Below are 24,330 nucleotides of genomic sequence, written 5' to 3' on the forward strand. Positions count from 1 at the left end.
ACGGAACACCGCATTGCTAAATTGTTTGAAGCGTGTTCCAAAGACAGTGTTGCCAAAACCAGTACCTACCTAGGGAATACTCCTTCCGACGAAAATGATATGTATTTTTATGAAATATCTTTGAAACTTCATATTTTGAAATAACCATTTCAACCGTTTCCCAGAAAAAAATCATTTTAAGTACTTAAAAATGAAAAATAAAAATGGGTATTTGAAATTCAAAGTGTTTCGTTTCCATTGCACAAGTTGGCAACATCGACTGAAATATGCGTTGATAATAAAGGAATAGAAATACACTATTTTGATGAGGTAGACCAAAATGGCTGTCTATGAAGTCTGCGACGAACGAGGCGAAGGTCGTAAAATTTTATGGGATTTTTATGGCCGGTTGCTGTTGAGGCTCGCCAGTGAGTACGCGCCTTATGATGGCTGTACAGGGTGGACAAAATTTATTTTCTACTAAGAGCATCTCGAGAACTATAGCAGCTAGAAGAAAACCGATGACTCATTTCCGAGCTCATTTTCGGAAAAGCAAATAAAATGGTGAAAACCCCAGCCTCCTACGATACTTCGTTTTTGAGTTTGACAATTTCGTAAAGTTCTCATAACTTTTTTGTCTTTGAAGTTACAAATGTGAAACTTTTTAAAAGCAAATCATGTGCTTCCAGTCAAATCTCATATTTTCTGTCCGTCTTCGATCGTCCATTAATAATATAATAATAATATAATAAAAAAAACCCGAGGGTTGGCACTGCTCCTTATAAAACAATAAATATTTTCATTATGTATATAGAAGATAATTGGTAACTGCTCAAAAAATTAAGGTAATTATGAGTTCGAAAATGTACAAATTTATTATTCATTATGTTTGGTAATATTTATTCATTCATTCATTTATTATGAATTTGACATCGAAGAAGGTGAGGCGATTCAAAATAATATATGTACAGCATAACAAGATAGCGAATCGAATTCGAATTATATTTGTATTACCGATTTAAAAACTTATTTTCACATTTCTTCCCTTTTCATGAAATTATCTGATTTCCATCTTCATCCACTGTATAGCAGGCTCCGCGTCTGCATTGTTTTGGATTATAGTTTCCATTTTTCAGACATGAGGGCTTTTCTTCAGACGACATAATCCTTAGAGCCATTGCACACTCTATAAATTAATAAAAGTAATTGAAACGAAATTTATACTTTTGACATATCTCATATTAAGTTAATTCAACCTAAGATGTCTAAAACTCTGGTGTATTCACTGATTCGATATTGTTTTTAATTTCGTGGGGATATCGGACCAGTTTCGTTTTTCCCACTGTAGGTAGCGCTGTTTAGAATTTGACAGAGCATTGTCAATTGATATTTGAAAATAATTTCCTACGACGTACGAATATGTTGTATTTATAAGCGATTATTGGTGTGTGAAAATGTATTAGTTTCGAGAAAGGGGTGTAGAACATTCATTTATTCAACATGTCGTTCAGTAAGTTCAGGTTTCTGTATGGACAATCAAGAACTACAGCTAATAATTCGGTGTTGTTGGAATTTGAAGCAGAACCAAATCAGATGAATGAACATTCGGGACCGATATAGCTAAGTTTTATGGAAACTTCAGCAATATTTCAAAGAATCTGTATTGGAAATACGTAATGTGAATTGTGAGCATGTATTGAAAATCAGAAATACATAAATCTATTCGAGTTTGTTCTTCAAATATTCTTCCTGAATAGATATAGTGAAAATTACCTTTCTATCAACTGAATATATTGGATATTTGACCAATCAATTGTGTTTTATTAAAATCATATTGAATTACCCCCCTCACGAATTCAACTTGTCAAACGGAAATTATCTTGAAGAAGAACAGTAAATACTCCTTTGAACCTTTATTCGGTAGTGTTGAAATGTTGACAAATTTGTTTTTACAAAGAAAATTGAACTGTAAATCACAAATATTCCTTAACAGCTGACAAAATGGGCCAGTTTTTATTTTGCACTCGTTGATCGATATTCGATATCAACGAAAAACAAAATAAAACGAGAGAGTATCTTGGACTTCCTTTGATAGAACAAGGATAGAAGGAAGCAAATGACATGGTGGCGCCGCCACGAAACTGATCCCATATCCCCGATTTTCTGAAATGTTGATGCCTGCAAAAAGTGACAAGTGCACACACCAGTGTTTTAGACATCTTAATTCAACCTCAAGAAGTGAAGGCTGACAAATTGTGAGTGCACTGATTTTAATCTGCTAACTTATTTTTCTACAAGCGTGCGCGTTCAACCTTTTTCCCGCACGCATTCCAAGTTGCAAAGAGTCACTTTCCCAAAGCGTGCGGGAAAAACGCCTGCTATTTCTTTCCCGCACGCATTTGCGTGCGGGAATGGATTAGCAGGGGTTTTTCCCGCACGCAAATATTATAGAGTACATTAAATTCTATCATATCTCTATGCACCGAACGCCAACGATGAGAAAGCCATGGTGACGACATGCAGAATTACGTCTGTCATTATATATGAATTAATCAAATGAGATACGATCTGTTTCGTGAAATGGATATATTTATATATTTCAAGCGCTTGTAGAAAAAATATTGTTCCTAACTCTTGCGGAAAGTGTCTTGCCCGCACTCAACTGCTTACCCGAACTCTGCTTCGCATCGTTCGGGCAACGGCAGTTTCGTGCGGGCAAGTATCACTTTCCGCACTTGATAGGAAAATAACTATTATGTGGATGTCAAACTTCATTGAACATGTGAAGTGGAATATAAAATGTTACTTTTTGATTCAATACTGAGATCTATGGATGCTCTACTGTCCATGATATCGATGCAATGCAACAATCATTGAATTATAAGTATGGACTATCCTAAACCTGAGCCTTAAACACAGTCACCGCGCTACTATCTTCCAAACTATACCAGATAGAAATTCAGTTTATTGACAAAAAAAAAGGCCTGCATTTGTGAGTCCTTCATAACATTCCTCAAATCTCAATTTTTCTTTGATTTCCATAAAATTTTGAAATTCTTCGATATCATCGTCAATGAATGATATTATATACAATTTTTATTGAAACGATCATTGTACATACATACTTGAGCGTGCCAGATTAAGATTAAGTGTGACGAGAATGAATTGAAGCTAATGATTCAAGAATAGCGGAAAAAAAGATAATCTGACAGTTTCAGTAAGTCGAAACAATAAAATTGGCCATAAAGGTCACCAGTTTTTTTAATTATCTCTTCACCTGGGCTTCAAATTGTTTTCGCATTCATTATAAAGGTTGTAGAGCATAATATTTTCTACAAATTTTGTTCGAAGCAATATGTATCTTAGACTGGGTTTCTACATTGACCTTGGCCTTTCGTCTTTCGTGTGGCTAAGCTCCTCGCCTTTATCACCCTCTAGCTCAAAAACGGTTGAAGGTATGAAAAATTGCTTCAGACAAAAGTTCTATAGAATTCTACAAGTTTCATAATGAATACAGAAACGAGCAAAGGTACAGGAAGGGAAATATCTTAAAAAAATGCCTTGTTATCATCTTCCAACAGTCAGGTTAACACCCCCCTCCCCCCCGGTTATTGTCAGATTGATGAGTCAACACGTCTGCAACACCGATATTAACCATCTGTATAAAAATCTGACACGCTCGAGTATGTACAAGTAACGATTTTTTTTAGCATTTTCAAAGAACCGCTGTGACCCTGCATCCCGTCCGAATTATCAGTCTCTTGAAAAAGAGCTTTCTTTGGGTCCAATTAACATATCCTCTAAAAATCTGACATGCTCGAAAAAATATTCGTAAAGCCAGCCCCACCGCGCAAACTGTCAGATTAACAAGAAATCCTTATCAGAGACACGTAGGGCATATACAATATCTTAATCTGACACGTTCGAGTATGTACACCTGACGATTTTTTTTATATCTTTGAGACTCTGCAGACGCTTTCCCTACCGCTGAAAGTGCATTCATCATAAAACTTTTTTTTCTTTCTATCATCTAATCTTCGAAATCCACTATGTCTCCACGACGCTCGAGTAAATCCCGATTTAGCATCGTCGGCTCTCCAACTACTACGTATTTATGAATGAACGGAAAAATGCTATAAAATAAAAATGATTCTTCTTTACGCATATTGATGATTTTTGAACGTATAACGTATGCTGCTCCTAGCCATTGTTGGATGAAATATTGGGAAATATTACGTTTTTTTCCGTTTTTGATGCATACATTTTACAATACCGAATATAAAGTTCCTTTGGCCTTCTTTGTACGAGTGCAGACATTTTCAAAAATATCTTCAAAATTCCCTTTCTCGATTCGAATTCGAACAAACTGAGTCGTGTGTTGAATATAATTTTTCCATCATTGATTTTTTAATGGAATAATTCAATATGGCTGACATAAGAAAAAAAATTTGAAAGTCGTATCTTTAAATGTAGAAGGCCGATTTAAATAAAAATGGTATAATTTTACTAAATTACGATAACATTGAAGATTGAAGAAGTTCGAAATTTCATGGGATTTGTTAGTGAAATAAAGATATAAGCAACTTTGGAATATGATATATATTCCATTTTAAGATTTGAGTGACGCCATGTTGGAGGACTCATAAAAGTAGAACTTTCTTGTCAATAAACGGCATTTCTATCTGGTAGGTATGGTTTGAAAGATAGAAGTGGTGAGCATTGAATTTGTTAACACCCTGTCTTCGATTACGCGCAGCTATATTTCTGGCAAAACTTCACTAACACCTGGCAATAATTGCTAAAATTACGGTTTTGAAAATTGAACTGTTGTCGAAACCACCAACTCATTCCAATTCAATGTTATAGAAGCAATTCTTAGCTCAATTGAAAATCGTTCCATTTTCAAAAAATCAAGTGAAAAATTGACTGTTAAAAGTAGGTACAACTAACTAACCCGCACTTTTTTTTCATCAACCGGACACTCTTTTGGTTACATTTCAGAAATCCTATCAATAAACATAATGATTTCTTTTTTTATCAGCCCCCTACTAAGTCGAGAGGTTCATTAGGTGAGTGATTTTGATTAATGTTCCATTCACTTACTGCAGTTCATATTAGAGAGTAGTTTAGCATTTGAAGGTATTTTCTCTAATATATACTCGGTGAGGGGAATTCCTTGTGGTGTCATACAGTATTTGCTGCAAAATGAAAAAAAATTACCCACTTTTTTCCAAACCCCAAATTCATCATATGAAAGAGAAATTGCATTGATGATAGTTTTTTTGAAATATTCATAAATATGCTAGCCTAGAGAGATTATGGTCTTGGTACCTAAAAATTGGGAAAAAACTGGAGAAGGTTTCAATCGACGTTGGGCCTCTCAAATAAATTGAAGTTCACTACAATTTCCACCAGGGCTCAACTTTCGGGGGCACAAAAACATTTTTTTTTGTAATTTAAGTCATCTATCGTCAAAGTTAGGCATTTATTTTATTGGACTAAAAAATTACTAACAACGCACAAATTGTCAATATTCATGCACGCATTAAGAGCGTTTCAAATAATAGGTACACCTTTCTAGTATATAGAGTTCTAGGTGTATAAAACTAAACAAATTGTATAGTCATTTAAATTGTGTATAAAAATTACATTTAGCACACTCTGTTTTGGAGCAAGTGGTTTGGATGTGGAGGGATCAGGAGATGGTTCTACGTTCTTATCATCAGATCTTTCTAATCGCTCGTGGTCTTCGAGGATACAGTTGGAGCAGATACATATTGCCCTACAGTAGATTAATGTAGGTATTAATGCTGAAGATTTCATTAGAGTTTTACTGGAAATTTTATCCGAAGCTGACACATCTCTACATCGCTTTCGGGGACAGTTTTATGAAAATTTACTTAATTTCCGTCTCCTTGATTTCCTTACTATATTATACCTTATTATATTTAAATTCTGAGCAAGCTCACATATGCATACAACTCGAATTTTTATTCGATTTTTTGATCGAGTGATCGAGTGATCGAGATGATTTGGGTGTCGTAAGTCGATTCTCATCGACTTCATGTAGGTGCAAAATGTGGGAGCTCAACAAAAAGCTACTTAAGGTGAATCGATACTGAATCTAAATACTATTGAAGGAAAATTACTTTTTTTTTAATTTTTGAATATCTGGCTTCTTTTGAATTTTTGGGGTGATTTGCATGTTTTCTCAATCTAAACAACTCTTTTTTGTCTGCCTGTTCCCTATGCAACAGGGGTTATCACCGAATTTGCTCAACGGGTATTCGGGTTATAAAGACAACTCTCCAAAGAAATGCAGCATTTTACTGTTGAACTTTACCCCATTCCGCAACCTTCTTATTAAGTAAAGTAAAAAAAATGCGTCCTTAGGGGGCGGGCTCCTCTGGACATAGTTTGCAATGATGAGTCAAGGTGAAACATGTGTTTCTGAATGAAAAATTAAGTTTCGAAGAAGTTTTATGTGCTCTAATGGGACTTCAAAAGATTTTGTCACTTCAGGGGAGCGCCTTTCAAAGAAATGAGGCACTCGTGGAAGTATACCCTCAAAAGTTCCCGTCCCCAAATTTTGGCAGAAAAAATGACTCTATAATTTCTCTGTATCGAACTGCAAGAAGATCCAGGAAAACCTCCACATAGATAATCAAGCTTAATTGATCAAGGTTGGGATATGATTAGATGAAATAACACAGTATTTAATAATCTTCTTTTTTTGATTTGTTCATTTATTTCCAAGGCGACCAGTTTTGGACGTATGTTCATGCCCCTCTAGACTTTTGTACAGAGCTGTCCCACTATACTTTTTTTTTCATTTTTTGATGCAAACTTGAATTACTCCAAGATAAGCACAACCTAAAAATATTTTCGAATATATTGGATGTCCCACAAAAGGGGAATGGAGGTTGACTTTAATTTTTCAAATGGCGCATACTATATATTCAGTATTGTTTTTCATTCCCTGAAATTTCCTACATGCTTTAGTATACTTTCCTTTCCACATATTTTTCTTCAATAGTTTTCGAAATATTTGTCATTTTGACAAAAAAATGCTATCTGTAGAGGCTATGTTATTTAGTTATAATCCACGAACCCTTGCACATACCAATAACAGCTTTACGTGGATTGAAAGACAAGACTTCAAAGAATCATAGCCAGTTATAATGAAGCATCTCTAGCATATGAAGTATCCACAAAAAGGCTATCAACATGACGAAATTCAAATCGATTTATCTTCATTTTTTCAAATGCAATGCATATGATTTTTTTCATCATTAAAATGACTATTCATTTTACTTCATTTTTTGTCAAATACATGATATGTAATATTTCATATCATATCAGCAGATTCGAGCGACGATTGCAGAAAAGGTAGAAATTTTCAATTTTGTTTTGACTCTCATTTGGAGTTCAGAGAAAGGAATAAATAAAGTTCAGAGTCCTGAAATCTCCTTTGAATTCATTTTTTATAATTTAAAATTCCGCGCGCCGTATAAATGCATGAGCGCGCTCATACATTTTTGCTCTGACTGACGGTCTTTCCCCCGCTAGACACGCAGCTGACGGTCATTTTTATATTTCCATATATGTAAGAAATCATATGGAGGTGTTTTCATTCGGGATGAAATCACTTGACTTTCAAATTTTTTTCCCAAGTTCACGTGCTCGACTGACGTATTTCACACCCTCCGCCGATCGGCTGACTTCACTATTATGTTTCTGATTAATATCAATATTACATATAGAAAATTTCAGCCCTGATAAAATCACTTGACCAGCTGACGGGCAGTTTCGTCATTTGCAATGTGACTACAACATACAGTATTGATTTCAGCCGGGATGAAATTCCTTGAAAAAAAAAGGCCCTGCCTCCCGGACTACTACTTCACCCTCCAGACATTTTCTGGGGTCCGTAGACGTCCTGGCCCACTGCCAGATTTCCAGAATGTGCCCGCCCATGAAACCATCGAATGCTCGCCAAAAACGGGACCTCCGAGAATCTCGGGATAATTATTGAACCGAATCTGGAGTAAGACACATCGGATGGCGACTACCGAAGGGCCATTGGAAATGTAACGAGGGGTTTAATATTCTCAAGAAGAATAGGAATATTCCGAAGGCTTTGAAAATGATGGATCTTTGTTGGGTTACTTCTTGAATAATTGGGACATAGCATACTCACTGTGTGATATTCTGCTGCACAGGGGCATAATTTCCATCGGGTGTACAATCCGGCAATTCGTATGCGAGTACTTTGTCGTAGTCTTCTTTTTTATCCTCAATCTCCTTCGTTCTGTTCATATGTAATTCTTCACATCTTCTGAAAAACTTGCCTTCCATATTAACTGTTTTGTTGACTGGAATTTGAGGGTTATTATTGCAGAAATAGGTAAAAAGTGTGGTGAATTCAAATAAGTTCCGACCAATCTTCTACAATCTACAATCTCAGGGATAATTATAGAATCTTCATGAAGTATTGTATTTTCTAAACATAGCTTTTTTGCGGCGATCGTGCCATGACCGAAGTGTGTGTGAGTAGCAGTCAGAGATATACAGGGTGTTTCATGAGTCGTTGGCCATAGCCCAATGGTGAATCCAGGTCATCCGGGCCTTTCAGAAAACTTTTTTCGATTTTGGGGCTTGAATGAAAAATCATGATATTCTGAGTAACGCCCTAAAAATATTGATATTTCATGAGCCGTTTGAAAGTGAACAAACCGATAAAATCTGATCGAAATCGGACCTTGCATTCCAGAGTTACGGCTATCGCAAATTTAGGTCAATATTCATTAATCACCCAGTATCTCCGAAACTAATAGCTTTAGGATACAAAATAAGCAAGTTTTCTGAAAGGCCCGGATGACCTGGATTCACCATTAGGCTATGGCCAACGACTCATGAAACACCCTGTAGATCTCTATATCTCTATATCTCTGGTAGCAGTCCAATTTTTTTCGAGTCACTGTTGGAATGTGAACGTATGACGCTACGACATACTACTCTTTATTGTAAGTCCAAGAAGAAATTTCATTAAGAAAGTGGGCATTATTTTCGAACGCAATATGGATGTTTTTGGAGATGAGCTATTTTTTACAGAAGGAAGAAATTAATAATTTCATAAAAAAGTTTGTATTCAAGATGGCAAGTATATGTCAATAACAGGCCTTGGAGGCGGCAGTAAAACGTCGGCAGAAAGGAAACAGATTAATCGTGGTTCAGTCATTCTATACAAGAGTTCAGAACACTCATTTGAACAGTAGCAACGCTATTTCCTTCATTTCTGTATGTAGGGGGAGTCCGGGAGACTTGCTCAGGTAGGAGACTTGAACCACCTCAAATATTTCAATTAAAATTTCGCGCTGCCGGTATCGTAAATAGCTTGCGACATACTCAAGGCACAACTAGTGGCGGCTCCATTTTGGCCGCCATCAGGACAGTTCGGGAGTGAGCGGGTTGAACGTGATTTCTTGTTAGGAAGTAAGAAATTGAATTATCTTTGTTTGTTACACTGTCTGAAAAGTTTAATAGGTGCGTAGCGTGATTTAGTGTTATTGCTTTCATTGTATAATCTTGTTTTACAAACGATGAGCCTTTTTGATAATAGTTGTAAAAGTTTCAAGAAAACAAACTAACAGGTTTTGATCTATGCTATGGTCGGAAGACATTATAAATGGTTTGAGTTTCCCGCACTGAGCTTAGATAATAGTTTGCTTCAAAAAAGAAAATTTATTAATACTATAAATAACTATAGAAAATATAAGAAGGTTCAAAAAAGGAAAAAGCATCTCGGAAATAAGTGAGAGTGACTCTGAAATAGAAAATATGTATTTTTCATACGCTGATACATCTGATCATGAAAACCTTGACATAGACAATCTTTGGTCATTGGAAATTGTTTTCTTTCATTGTTTTTCCTTATAAACAAGCTTATGGTCAAGTCTCTCTCGCCCCCTGTTCAACTCTCCCATGGGTTAGAGATACATGAGCGAATTTTCGGTTTGTAAAAAAAGAACTCAAAATGTTCATCTCACCATCTCTGTACTATTATCTATCGTTACCTATTTGGGCATAATATTGTAACCAGTCCGGCTCTTACGGTCGGACCTTTCGAGAACCAGAGCGGTCGCTTTATTCTGGAACGACCGCGAAGGCGCGGGAATGTTTCCGGCGCCTATATTAAGAACAGCGGAGGAGCAAGTAGTGAAGTACAGTTATAGTTCATAGTTCAAGCGACGAACTAGTGAAAAAAAATACGAGTGTAAAAAAATGGTAGTGACATATAGTTTGTTAGTTATAAGTGTTAGTGTAAGTGCAAATAAATAATTTTTATCAGTCGGACGTTTTAATTAAGCGAAGAAAACGTTACAATATCTCCACGCAAAAAAATGAGTTGCTACCATTTACAGATAAAACTTAAGTGGCTGCAGAGTGAAAAGGGGTTCAACTCTCCCAGACTCCCCGTACATATTCAGATTTAAAACTGAAATAATAAGTTTAAAATATAAACATACGGATATCTTACAGCAAGGTAAAGTATCGTTCGATAAAGCGTAAATTTCTACTGGTATTGCATTTTTGTATGTAGGAGCTCCGTCCATTGTATCCACGCAAAGACATGTAGTATCATAAATGCATTGTAGAGGCTCATACGCTCCATTTTGAGCACATCTGAAGTATTCCCCTGGCCGAAGCTTTCTACCTACAATGTTGCCCATTTCATTGAAATTTCTTGAACATGCTGAAATTGAGAAATAATTAATAAGTAATTAGTACACAAGTTTGGTTAACGTTTGAGATTCCAATTCAAATACACTTTGACTGGTACAAATATTTTAACAGTATAATCTTGAGGTCAAAAGAAACAGCTTGAAACCGACAGAAGAAATGTTATTCCCAGTTCTATCTCACACACGGTTTTATCGAATGAAATGAATTTCGGAATATGCATAGTTTTTCATTTATTGGATGAATCTTTTTCGAACAAAAGATGTCACCCACTTCTTCCAGTTTTCTCATTATGATCATTACCTACCTTAAAAATACCAAAAATCCGAAGAATATTTGAAGGTTTTGCAAACTGAAAGTATTCTTTACAGATTCTCGTATAATGCGCTGTTTCCGTGCAATTTGATATTGAAATTGTTTGTTATTCTGAAGGGAATTTGGTTGTACCAGGGGTGGCATAGTGGCATAGCTGAGTATATGAAAAGTTAAAATGGCAATATATTTTATCATGGTCGAATCGGAAAAAAAATTTTTACCTCAAGAATCTTCTGTTAAAATATTTGTACGAGTCAAAGACTCGCCTTGTATGAAGTCGCCTTAACTGAAAATACTGAAATTGGGATAAAATGAAAACATTGAACTTATTTCATAAACATAATTAGTGGATCAAATTCTCAAGGTATACTTCAATCTCAATAACAGTAGTTTTGGATTTCTCGCGCAATATTGAAGCTCAAGAAATTAAGCTCAAAATTCTAGATACCTATAATTTCAGTATATGTATGTTCTCTAAAGTTACTTACTACAAGGTAAATCGAACTCCGCTCTACCGTTGTTTTCTATGCTGCCAAATATCCTGTTTCCATCTTTATCAACACAATAGCATCTGGAACAGAATAAAATGCAGATCAAATAATATTGGGTTCGAGAATTACAAACAGTTAAGGTGCTTATAGACATAGAACAAAACAGATTATGAGTATTGAGTATAGAGAGTTGAAGTACGCACAGCACGTTAGCCTGAACGTAAACGGCTCTCTGCATTGCTTAAGTTCTCCGTCTTAGACCTTGTCGTCTCAGGATACCCGTACCACAAGATAATCTAGTCGAAACCGCAACCAAAGTTGCACTGAAATCGTTACCAGCTTCTAAAAACACCTTCTAACGCAGCTCCTACAAAAAGATGGATTAGTCGAACGGGACAAAATTTGTATCCGGAGGTAAAATACCCTCCCATTCGGATCTCCGGGGGAGGATGCCTGAGCAAGTGAATCATCGTACAACCACCAATGAAAAGCTCATAGCTTTTGCAGCATGGAACGTCAGAACCTTGATAGACAACCCCAAGGCTGACCGACCCGAGAGGCGTACCGCCCTAATCGGTAAGGAACTGCAACGAGCATCCATTGCAATATACATAGTTGCCTTAAGCGAGACACGCTTTTCGGACGAAGGTAGCTTGGTCTAAAAGACCTTTTAGAGTTCACTGAGCTTTGTAAAACAAGCGTTTACTTTTTTCTGGAAGTTCTTGCCGGAATTCGAAATCAGACAACATGGCGTCGGCTTTGCTATTAGAAACGACCTGGTCGCCAAACTAACCGAAAATCCAGTTGGCATCTCAGAACGTATAATGACCCTATACCTATAGCTTTTCTGCAGCAAATATCACGTTTGTGAACATCATTGCAATACACGCACCCACTTTGAACCCCTCTGACAATTTAAAGGATACCTACTTTCTACGAAACACTCGTTGCTACATTAAGGCCCCGTACTTTCACGTGCGAATAAATAAATTTATTCTATGGATAAGTCTTATTCGGAGGATAAGTAAAAATGCTGTTTTTTCAGTTTCAGATAGTGTTATTCATCGAATAAATCTGTCATTGAAACTCGTTAATAAGATTTTATTTGTCATAGATCGAATGTCGGTACGTCATTATTGGTTGAATTTTTAAGATTCTGGATGTATGGCTATTTTTTGAGTGATTTCCACGAAATATTTGCTTTGTAGTTGAAATTATGACAATTTCTACAATGCGGTCTCTTATGTTACATTAATCAGTGAAAAGTAGTATACCATGTTTTCATAGAATTGTTATTCGTCAAATAATTTCATCTGAAAGCACCGAAATAAGGTATCCTTCAGATAGGAAATTATTTGACGGATACTTATTGACAGTGAATAAAATTTATTTGAAGGTGAAAGTACCGGGCCTAAGTAAAATCCCAAAACGGGAACGAATTATTCTCCTTGGAGACTTCAACGCCAGAGTGAGTAGATATTAGGTACTACGTTACGGCGTTAAGCACTGTAATACGATACGATGTTTTGTTCTATGTCTGTACGCACCTTTACATCTAAACTCTGTAATCTGTGGTTACGCAGTTACGCAGTGTCGTCAAGACTTGTTACTCGATGGAGTTACGATACGAAGTTTTGTTCTATGTCTCTACGCACCTTAAGGGTTTCAAAACTTTAAATTCAAGGAAATGTATAATAATAAGGTGCGAAATTGAAAGTTATAACTTTACTCGATTACTGCATGTTTTCATTTATTTTAGTGAAGTAAGAAAAAGAAATTTTTTTATAACAATATCATCATCTTCGCTTTAAACATATTGTACCGTCCGAATCCCCTTAATACGCTCCTGCCGCCGCTCGAAACATCGTGAACATCGGGTATATTGGCGAATCCAAAAATCTAGACGCCCTCTGCCGACTGAATTACGAAACTACTTTGTCAGTACTGCAAAGTCAAAACAAGTTTAGTTCCTTATGTTTTTTCTTATCTCACGTTGTCCAACAAAGTATTATAATTATTATTTGGAAAAGTTATATTGGGATTATTGTCTGGGTTTCTGAATAGAAATATTGATTTCGAAAAAATATTGGAAAAGGTATTTATACCAGTACTTTCAACTGGCAGGAGTAAGGTTAAACGATTTTTCTTTGCGAGAGTTTTCTGCTAAATTCAATTGATGATTTAGAAATACAATTTCATAATTTTCATACTTCTAAATGAATACTTTTTCTCATCTGTAGAACTTGTTCCATGAGCTGAATCATATTTATGTCTCTTGAGATTTCAGTATGAGGAATACCTCTGTATCATAACATGGAATTGAAATACTTTAAATAAAAACTCCACAAACTCAGTATATGCTGCCTCAACATTATTAGCTAGGTTTAATTCAAGAAAGAATCTGTGAAATAATAGGATTTTGTGTCTAGGTACAGTGGATCACCAATATCATCGCTCGATTTTATTCCACAATTCATCCCTTTTAAATGAAGTATTTCCAAAGAATGTTTATTTTTCTTCACAAAACTAAATCAGTCAATTCACTTCCGATAAATATCTTGATTTACTAGAAAAACTCTGTTAGGCCGTACAAATCTCGAAAAGAGTACTCACAAACGTCAAAGTTTGTTTTCATTTCGCAGCGCCCTCAACGGTTACGGTAATTAGATTCGCGAATTGCTCTCGGTGCTGAGAAAATATTCCCGAGCAGGGGCGTATCGATATAAAAGATGCGCGGTGGGCTCGAAAGTTAGTTAGTGTTCTGGATAAAGCCTAGTGAACAGCGAATTCCAAAGAATTAAAGAATGAAAAGTAGTGAAAGTAAATTAGTGAGTGTGTAAATACATCAGAATAAGTTCTGTACCTACATAAATTAGTGTATTAGTTGGGTAAATAAATTAGACGCTCGGAAATAAGATCCGAGAACGTTACGATATTTTCATGGTTCCGTACTTTATACCAAACCCGTATATAGGTACTTATTGCTCCATAACAAAATGATGATTTGTTGGTACTCACATGCCTCCTGGAATACATTGGTATGGAACGTAATAACCATCTCCATCACAACTTGGTCGGACTTGATAATCTCCAACTTTTCCAACTGCTTTATCTGCATCATACTTTGCCTGAGCATTCAGGCAGAGAGTACCTGTCACTAAGAAAAAACAATATTTATTGAACAAAATATGAAAATATAATTAAAAAGTGACTAAAATTGGTAGATGGTGTTCATGTGCGATTGCCATTACAGTGACTCTAACGAGTTTTTTGTTAGTCACTGTAATCGTCATAAACCAATCACAAGGTCGGATTTACACAGTAATCCGCCATGATTATCGAAATCCATACAATCTGTGGTCACTCGACTGTAATTTCAAAGTTTATCTGAATGTTTTGTGTAGGTACATGATTTATTAATTTCCCTGATCCGCCATGACATTGGCATGCCCATCGGCAACATCAGAAATGGTGGAGTATAAATTATTGACATATAATTTCATGAGATATGCAATATATTGTTACAAGATACCTAGAAATATTTATGGGTATGTACCACAAAAACAGAAAAGGGACCATGACCACATGCGATTGAAAACTTAAATCGTTGCTGATCACGGGAGCAGAGTTACCACTAAGTCTCGACCCCAAGTTATCTACGGAAAGCCAAATCATTTCATTACATATGTCGCAGTCGGATTGTAAAATCCGTCTGTTTGTAAACTGACCTTTGAACATAGATTTGTCGTAGTCTTATTGTAAAATCAGTCATATTATAATACGCCTAGGCTTTTTCAATACGACTAGGCATATTGCAATAACACCGAAATAATGCAGGATCTCACAGTTAGACTGACAATTTGAGGCATATTATAATACGCCTCTGGATTCTGAATGATTATACTCGTCTTATGGTAAAAGTACTGACGGCTTGTCATACTAATTGTGCAATTTATGCAGAAATGAAGAACTGGTGATGAACCAAAGAAAAGAGTAGTAGTAGTGTAGCGTAATGGGCGGAAAAAAAGTTCCTATGATGATGTTTACCAAATTGGTACCATCCATGGACTGTTAAACCGACGGTTTCGAGGGATAGGATTGTCACAATTTAATTGTGACATCACAATTAATATTCCAGAGGATAAAGTAATTTCCTTAAGATTATTTCCAAAATCCGAAGGACAGGGATTTAAAGAGTGTTCTTGCAAACCAAGCAAGTTACAGTGTCGTAACAATATGTTTCCAATCCCATATGAAATGTAGAAGCAAATGTGATAATAGTGGACCATGTTGTAATAAATAATCCAAATCTATAATTATACTTATTTTTTTGTCCTATAAGCTATTTCTATGACCTGTCTGGTACACTGCCAGTCGTATCATAATACGACCATAGACATATAGACATGGACTGTGCCTTCCCTTTCTATGTATGCATGAAATACGGTCAAAAAAAGTGACAGAGAGAAACGCACGTCGGGCATGCAGTTGTCTCTTTCTAGAATATTGATTGGTCCACTCTCACCTCTATGTGAACAAAAAAGAGAAGGTAAATGCCCGACGATCATTTCTCTCTTTCTATAAAAAAAGCCAATTTCATGCTGACATTGCTCAGTCCTCTATGTCTATGAATACGACGTATTTTATACAGTCAAATTCTAAAAACATCACGTACAATGACAATAAGACTAAGAAGCGTCAGGCGTATTATAACACGTCACAAATGATAATCAGTCATATTATCCGATTTTCATTTACTTTGGTTGTTTTACAATTCGCCTAGTCATATTGAAAAAGCCTAGGCGTATTGAAATAAGACTGATATTATGATAAGCTGCGACAGATACATGGAATGGCTATTGCAGTGCTACGAATGCATTTTTTGTACTACACACATCAACTACAGAGGAAAAAATCCCGAAGAATTCAAGAAATACAAACAACGCGTTTTATAGTTCCTCAATAGGTACAATTCTTTCACACAGTTGCAGAACACTAGACGGCAGTTACTTACTTTTGCGACATTTTTCGGTTGTTTGATCGCAATACAATCCTGGACCGCAGATTTCTGTAGGAGAATCACTCGTTTTTTCGCCGGTAGAGCAAGTGTCACCTTCATCTAAAAAATAAAACAATCTAAATAATTTTGAAGCCATATTCGATTGTAATATGATAAGGAATTCCTTGCCAATTGTGTGATTATTTCTTCAGTTGATTTCTCCAAAGGAGGTGGTCTGAAATGGTGAGCGATATTTATAGATAAGCCAAAAAATTTGGGTCTTTCTAATATTAATAAACTAATATGATAATTATCTGCTGCTAAATGAATAAAAATAGTTGATTTTTGGAAGATAAAGTAAGAGTATCTTCAGTCAAGAAAAAGCTTCGAGGAATATAATTTCGATACGTATTTTCTAAAAATATGATGTCAAAAAATTTATTCAAAATATATATTTATCACCCTTTGAAAACTCTATTGAGTGATTCCAAATAGTTGAAATAGAAATGCAAGGTGCCTTGGTTTCCACAAATAAAACCCAAAATATACTAACTGACAAAGCAACTGCAGCACCCAGAAGAAGCTGATTAAATTTTAAAGTTTTTTGGTAAAACATAGGTAGTACATTAAAGAGTAAATGATTAAAATTTGGAGAAAAAGTCGTGAAGGATTTTTCATATAAACATTCTTTGTTACTAAATATTGTTATCATTTTTTGCAAATTTTTAAAATTTCACAACAAACCAACTGTTCGACGATATCCAAAGTCGAAGTTTAGTTGTTGTTGAAATACCTAGATGAGCACTTGTACGCGGGATTTATCACCAGATAAGTGAATTTTGAAAGAGCATCGACGGCAACGATTACAGTGGTGCAGAGAACGACAACATTGGAATGTGGAGTGGCATCAGGTCGTCTTTTCTGATGAATCTCGATTCTCCTTGGGTGTACATGATGGCCGAAGAAGGGTTAGACGACGCGACGTCGAGGAGAAAGACGTGAACCTGATTTTGATGTTAAGCATCATATACACCGGACAGAAGGCGTTATGGTATGGGGTGCTATTGCACATGGAAATAGGTAGTCTTTATTCGAGGTAACATGACAGTGCTCGTTACCTTCGAGAAATAATGGAGCCATAAGTTCTCCCTTACCTTAACCGGCTCGAGAATCCAATATTTCAGCAATATAAATATAATGTTGCCAGAGTTAGTTTAAACTTTTTTGAAGCGATCCCTGTGAATCTTTTGCCCTAGCCGCCGAGATGTCCCGATCTTTCGCCCACATAACATGTTTGGGATATTATGGGTAGTTGGCTTGGAAATTTGCCTCAGCCTCCACGGACTTTGGCGGCTCTGAGACATGAAATACAGGTAGCTTAGGATAGTATCCCTCAAGAAGAAATAGACCATCTTTTTGCATCAATGCCAAGACGTGTTGCTAAGTGTTTAGATAACCGCGGTGGACAAACATATTATTAACAAATTTAATAAAAAAAATTGTGAACCCTTCGTTTTTTTTCCCAAATTTTAATCATTTACTTCTTGCTATACTATCTATGTGTTACCAAAAAAAATTTAGAATTTGAACAGCTCCTTATGGGTGTTGCAGTTTCTTTGTCAGTTAGTGCATAATTGTATATATTCCTTTCGAAAGTTACATATGTGGAAAAAACCGAGTGTAAGTCCATTAAACGAATACTACATATATTTTGTTTCCTAAATTTTATACTCACTTAAGTAGGCGATGCAAAAATCGCAGCAGTTGCAAGGAGTTGGAGATGGCAAAAATATACCACTATCCGATTTGGTCTTATTGCACAATGACGGTAGGGTTGGACAAGCTGGATCTGCTTGGCCGGGATATTTCTATAGATATCAAAAATAATGATATTCACAATAGTATATTCTATATTATCATTTTAAAATCGAATAGAATAAAATTATGGAAACACTAACTAAAAAGTATGTGTAATGTATAATCATATAATATAATTCAGCGAGCATAGCATAAGTCTTATTAATATTTCTTCAACCAATAACTCAAAATGAAGATGCTTTACCCGTCAATTGATTAAAGTGATAAAGATAGTTACCAAGTGTAGGGTCGAAGAAAATGGAATCTCACTATAACCTTTATTTTTCTTTCAGTTTCGTTGTAAATCAGCAGAAGAAATCAAAAATATTAAATGCTCAATAGTAATAACTTGAAATTAAAATATTGACAATAAAGAAACTGAATTGAAGCTATGGTAAGATTCGTTTTTCCATGACCTATTGGTTAGGGTTGCGGCTAAGGGGTTGGAGAAAATGTCATTGTCAAAAAATAAGTACACTCAGAACTCAATAAACGTATTTCAGCGTCTCAATTTTAAGTTTTTGCTTGAGAAACATTTTATTTTCTTCCAAGAGACCTCTCTGTGTCTTCTGATAAACACGAAAATTAAAAAATTCGATCGATAACGGCACGTTTCACTTCTCAACAATTTAGATTTCCACTAGTCCTTTTTCGTTGTTTCGTACGTCTTCCTGCACAGGACGTTAGATCTTTCCTTCTGCATATGTTTTGTCCGATCTATTTTTTCCCCAATGAAATTATTGTTTTCTCATGTATTCAGTCATTTCAGTCTCATCTAAAACTGTGTTCTCCTTAATAACGGATCAAAAATTTTAATTGTTTATCTGGAAAATGAGAGGATTGAAATTACGCAATGCACAACTCAAGAAACTCCAGATAACTGAAATATTCCAACCTGTTTTCCTATTTCTACATACGTGGAATGGAGCCCTCATCATAGTTGTGCGTAAAAACAGCTGATCCGATTTATAAATTTTTTTAACCTTTCTCAAACTTCGTAGCAGGTTAATGCGGAAGAAAATTTGGGAAAATTTGCCTAGGAAACCGGGAAATCAAGAATTTCAAATATTCGCGCCCAAGTGAAGACGCTTTTTCATTGGAAATTTTGAAGCGAAATTTCAGGATCAGATAGTACTCGATAAGATCTGCAAAATGAGGTATCGCAACACCCCTCATCCCTATTCAAAATAAAGGGGTTGTGCACACCCCCGTTAGGGGAATCAGATATTGACGGTCCTAGCGATTTTCCACGTTTTCAGTTTAGAACCGGAAACCGAGTTGTTGAGTTTTCGTTGGAACACACTGTATCTATATATAATCAATACATGAGGTTCTAGATAACAATAGTGAATAACAAAGAATAATGTTCAATATCATTCAGAAAAGCAAGTTTTTAATGTCTACATTTATATCATTACAGTTTCAAGGCCAAATCTATTACATTGCAGGCTAATTAGAAAACAAAATGTTTAACATCATTCACCAATTGAATTACAATGCAGCAATTGATTACAGTGCACTTATGAGGCCAATGGAAGACATGGAAGTTGTATGTTCGGCGGAACAACAAATGCTTTGAATAAACATTGGAGCAACACATGGGGTTCAAGACAACATTAGGCCCACTTTCCAGGTAATTACAAAAGAAATGTTCAAGATCATTCCCCAATCCAGCAAGTTCTTAATGTATATGTTCTGACTAAAGATAGGTGTGAGCAAAAATTTAAGATTAACCGGCTAAACTTAGGTTGATTTTCGAGGACCGGCTAAAGTTCGATAAAATAGTCTTCTGCGTTAGGGAATTTCATCTTTAGCCGGCTAATGTGCACATTACCCAAAACGAAACGACATGCGGAGGGGTGATGTCTTTTCATAGACATAGAGACATGGACTGAGCAATGTCAGCATGAAATTGGCTTTTTTTATAGAAAGAGAGAAATGATCGTCGGGAATTTACCTGTCTCTTTTTTGTTCACATAGAGGTGAGTGTAGGCCAATCAAAATTCTAGAAAGAGACAACTGCATTCCCGACGTGCGTTTCTCTCTGTCACTTTTTTTGACCGTATTTCATGCATATATAGAAAGGGAAGGCACGGTCCATGTCTATATGTCTATGTGTCTTCTGAATGGTCTGATGGGGGAAGACGAACGCACGCGTTCAAGATTTTGTTTCAATTTTTAGAATTGAAATATGCAAAATGGCATTGAATGCTATTGAAGTTTTGTTAGAGTACGCCCTTTGTTTTTTGATTTAACATTTAATGAGTTATTTTCATCTGTTTAGGAGATAAATTCACATACAGAAGTTAGATATACAGTTTTCCACAGGACAATAGGAACGTGGATAGTCAAATTATTATCCTGTGGAAAACCAGAGAATGACCCCACAAGGAAATGAAATAATAAACATTAGATAAAGAGTTTCTGTGAACAAAAGTATATTTTCCCTTCCATTAAATAATTGGGTTTATGGAAAAAATTTCTACGAAATAAAAACGATAGTTTCTAGTGTTGCAACTTCTTTCCAACCTTTTCCAACTCTTGCAAAAAAAAACAAAAAAGAAAATAGTTGAAAACACTCTTTCTAGCTGATTTTGTAAAATTTCTTCCAATACAGATTCCAAAATAAGGCCACCCTTGATGAATCATCCTGGAGGATTCAAGTGCAGTCATCGTAAAGCTTATCAGCCAAAGAGTCTGGTTAACTACAAACAAGATTGGGTATTTATATTTCTCCAGAATTTGACCTTTGTTATTTTGATGAAAAAGAGTTCGCGGCATCATTCTTGTCTTCATTCTCGCCTTTGGCTCATTCAATTTCCTTGCAAATTATGAATAATAACAAGATGATGAAAGATAACCATTAACTCTACAGTTTTTCCTCACACTCCAAAATAGCCTGTTCGCCTCGAATTTTGTTATCAGGCGTGTAGATTTGTAGATTCGCTAATAAGAATGCGTTGAGACACAGTAAAAACAAATATATGGTAATTCTTAATTTCTCAACTGCTTAACGCAATGCTTTTCTGCTCTTAAAAATATGTGAAATTCATACAAACAAAATTTTTGCATCCTGATCTGAATGAAAGCCGCCGGATTTTTGAACAAAAACACTCCATAGCGCACAAAAATTGACGAAAAACTTTTGGTTTCAACCAATTCGGATGTGAAATTTTCCGCTGAATCCGAATCTGCAATTTGCATTTGAAATTTCGATCTCATATATCGTATAAGGCCCTTTTGGGGGGATCACTTGCGCGTTACGCTGCAGTCGTTCTGCACCTCTCAATTTTCGACTTACTGATAGAAGCCATCGAATGGTACAATAATTAATCATCTTACTCACACACTCACATTGCAATAACTCTCTGTACACATAATTGATGAATCATCTGCTTTTGTAACAACTGCCATGAACAGCAGCAAACTACCAACGATAATCTGCATTGTTGATGAAAACGTTCTAATGTACATATGAGTTTAAGAGAGTTTCACTTAACTTTATGGCGATAGAAATCGATATGAGCTACACTGAAAATATTTCGACAATTCAGTACCTACGTATTAATCAGATAAAGAGATAAGATTGGATGTAACTGCCTACCTTATTGTTTCGATTATATACTTTTTAACAAGTCCTTTCACTTCAAAACGAACCACCCTTAATCGTATTTGATGGCATGGACTATACGGGAGAATGGAGAAATGAACAAAATATATGTCAATCCAGAATTATGTGTAGTGAATATTTCCTATGTGGTCGCTATCATCTCCCATCTCAATACTTTCATGAAGTAAAAAGTTTTTATTTACATAATATATAAACTTGCCTTTGACACAGCCTTCCAAAGTCTCTATGACGGCTGTGCCTTTGCCATGATGTGATGCTATCGGCCTTAAAAATTCGAAGACTCTTCTTGATATTTTAATCTTATACACGGTGTTAGAACTAAAAGTATTGAAAGCAAGGAAAAAAAATCTCCTCGTTGTCTGATAAAATTATATTCTGATGAATAGTACATAAAATTTTAGTTATATATAAAAATATATCACACTTATATTTATATAAGATTAAACGAATTGATAATTTGAAACACAATCGATATGCAGGGTGTTTTGAGATTATTTTTGGCAGAAGATAGAACTCATTAGAATAAATCATTTCACCTTCTACAGGGTGCTTCAAGAAACGTGGCCTACTGGCCGTTTCAAGAGAACGCGAGCGAAGTAATTGTAGTTGTAATTCTTTATTTTCCTTACGACAATCTTATTGTATAAGGAATGGTCAAGAGAGAGGAAAACTAGAGATTCCGTAATAAAACCTCAATGTTTGCCTTCTTAAGTAATCTTCACTACCGGTTGGACCAGAAATAAATTTCAAATACGTCATAACTCATTTATTTCAAGATATTTTCCCGTATCAAGCTCTTGTGCGTTGTTTTCATTCAGGGCATAAAGTTTTTCTGTCAATGTTCGGAAAAATACTGTTCCACAAAATATGTAATCATTAACGGAGAGAACATGCAAAAAGGTGCAAATTGAATCAAAGTATTCAAAATAATCTTTTTCATCGAAGGACGAATAAACAAATGGATTAACTAAGCTATGTTTCAATCTGTAAATGGATTAACTTTATACCTTCTGTACTAATATTTGTATGTCCAAAATTTTTGGAAAGCGGGAAATTGGATACCAGATGACATTAAAGTGTTGCACGAACCTCCGCAAAACGTCGTTTCTTGAAAGTCAGACCAGAGAGTATCAACTGACAACATCCTTAGGGGCCTTAGCAGTTACCTCGTGAGTATCCAAGTCCGGTTTCCCCATATGAGTGGTTCTTACTTAGGTCCGCCAGCTCTAGGCACTTGCATACCATGTGTTCAGCTGTTTCTGCTTCTGATCCACAGAGGCTACAAATCTCATCTGCTGACTTGCCCATACGGTGCAAATGATATTTTTACCGACAGTGCCCTGTCAGCAGTTCCACCATCACCCGAAGCTCAGCTCGTGACAGCTTTAGCAGTTTTCTGGTGTAGGTCGATCGGTGAAATCATCACGAATTTCTTTGACTGAGTAAGTCCAGGAGTGTTTCTCCAGAAGGTTAATCTGTTGTTCAACTCCCATTGTTGGACCGCTGTCTTGTATTGGTACTTTCCAAGCCCACAGAATGGCACAGGTCCAGCAGGTATTAACCTTTTGACGCTCTTTTTGCAAGTTCATCGGCTTTCTCGTTTCCTTCAACACCACAGTGCCCTGGTACACATAGTAGAGTCACTTTGCTGTTTCTAGCCAGTTGCTTTATGGTATAACGGCACTCCCATGTCAGCAGAGATCTCGGGTAGTGTGATTCCAGGGACCTCATCGTGGCCTGGCTTTCCGTGGTGACATAGATATGCGCCCCTTTGGGGTTCATTTTAAGACACTCCCGAGTGCATACGTAAACAGAGCCAGTGTCTCGGTCTGTAAAATAGAGGGGTTCACCTCCCAGGGCTTTGGAGATCCTCAGTTTAGGTCCATATACGCCAATGCCGGTGCCCCTTTCTGATTTTGATCCATCAGTAAACAACGTGGATGACTTTTTGTCGAGGAAGGCATACCCTTTACTGAACTTTCTTTTTGGGTGTACTGATTTAGTACAACGAATACTAAAAAGGAATTTTCACTGGAAACTTTTTGAACTGTCTCAAAATTTCGGAACTTCCTTAACTTTATGGAGCTGTATATATTACCACATAATATTTCTGAATATTAAAGTATAATCCAAGTGTAAATCTAATCCAATTGTAATCCTCCCATTCCATTGCATAATTTATCATTTGTGTAAGAAGAAAGAAATCGCCACTATAGGCTCCTTCTTGCTTGGTATAATGACTCCTTGTGATTCCTAAACATGTCTGGCTTTCTATTAGTCTAAGTCCAAATTTCTCAAGTTAACTCTTGTCTCTC

At 35.9% G+C, this 24,330-nt stretch overlaps 1 protein-coding gene across 2 annotated transcripts; it reads right to left on the reverse strand.

Annotated features, from left to right (window-relative positions):
* Window positions 1-862: 862 nt before the first annotated feature.
* Window positions 863-21,912, reverse strand: LOC123307228. Of its 2 annotated transcripts, none has more exons than XM_044889456.1 (9): window positions 21,739-21,912; window positions 18,263-18,395; window positions 16,543-16,641; window positions 14,547-14,685; window positions 11,526-11,608; window positions 10,520-10,735; window positions 8,180-8,354; window positions 5,083-5,177; window positions 863-1,165 (listed from the first exon to the last, which is right to left on the reverse strand). In XM_044889456.1, the coding sequence occupies exons 1-9, from the start codon at window positions 21,856-21,858 to the stop codon at window positions 1,029-1,031; spliced, it is 1,197 nt and encodes a 398-aa protein (XP_044745391.1). In that variant the 5' UTR covers window positions 21,859-21,912; the 3' UTR covers window positions 863-1,028. The 2 variants fall into 2 exon arrangements, with proteins under 2 accessions (XP_044745391.1, XP_044745390.1); XM_044889455.1 differs by having other exon boundaries at window positions 16,543-16,647.
* Window positions 21,913-24,330: the final 2,418 nt, after the last annotated feature.

This window comes from Coccinella septempunctata, chromosome 2 (assembly GCF_907165205.1).
Source record: "Coccinella septempunctata chromosome 2, icCocSept1.1, whole genome shotgun sequence".
NCBI lineage: Eukaryota > Metazoa > Arthropoda > Insecta > Coleoptera > Coccinellidae > Coccinella > Coccinella septempunctata.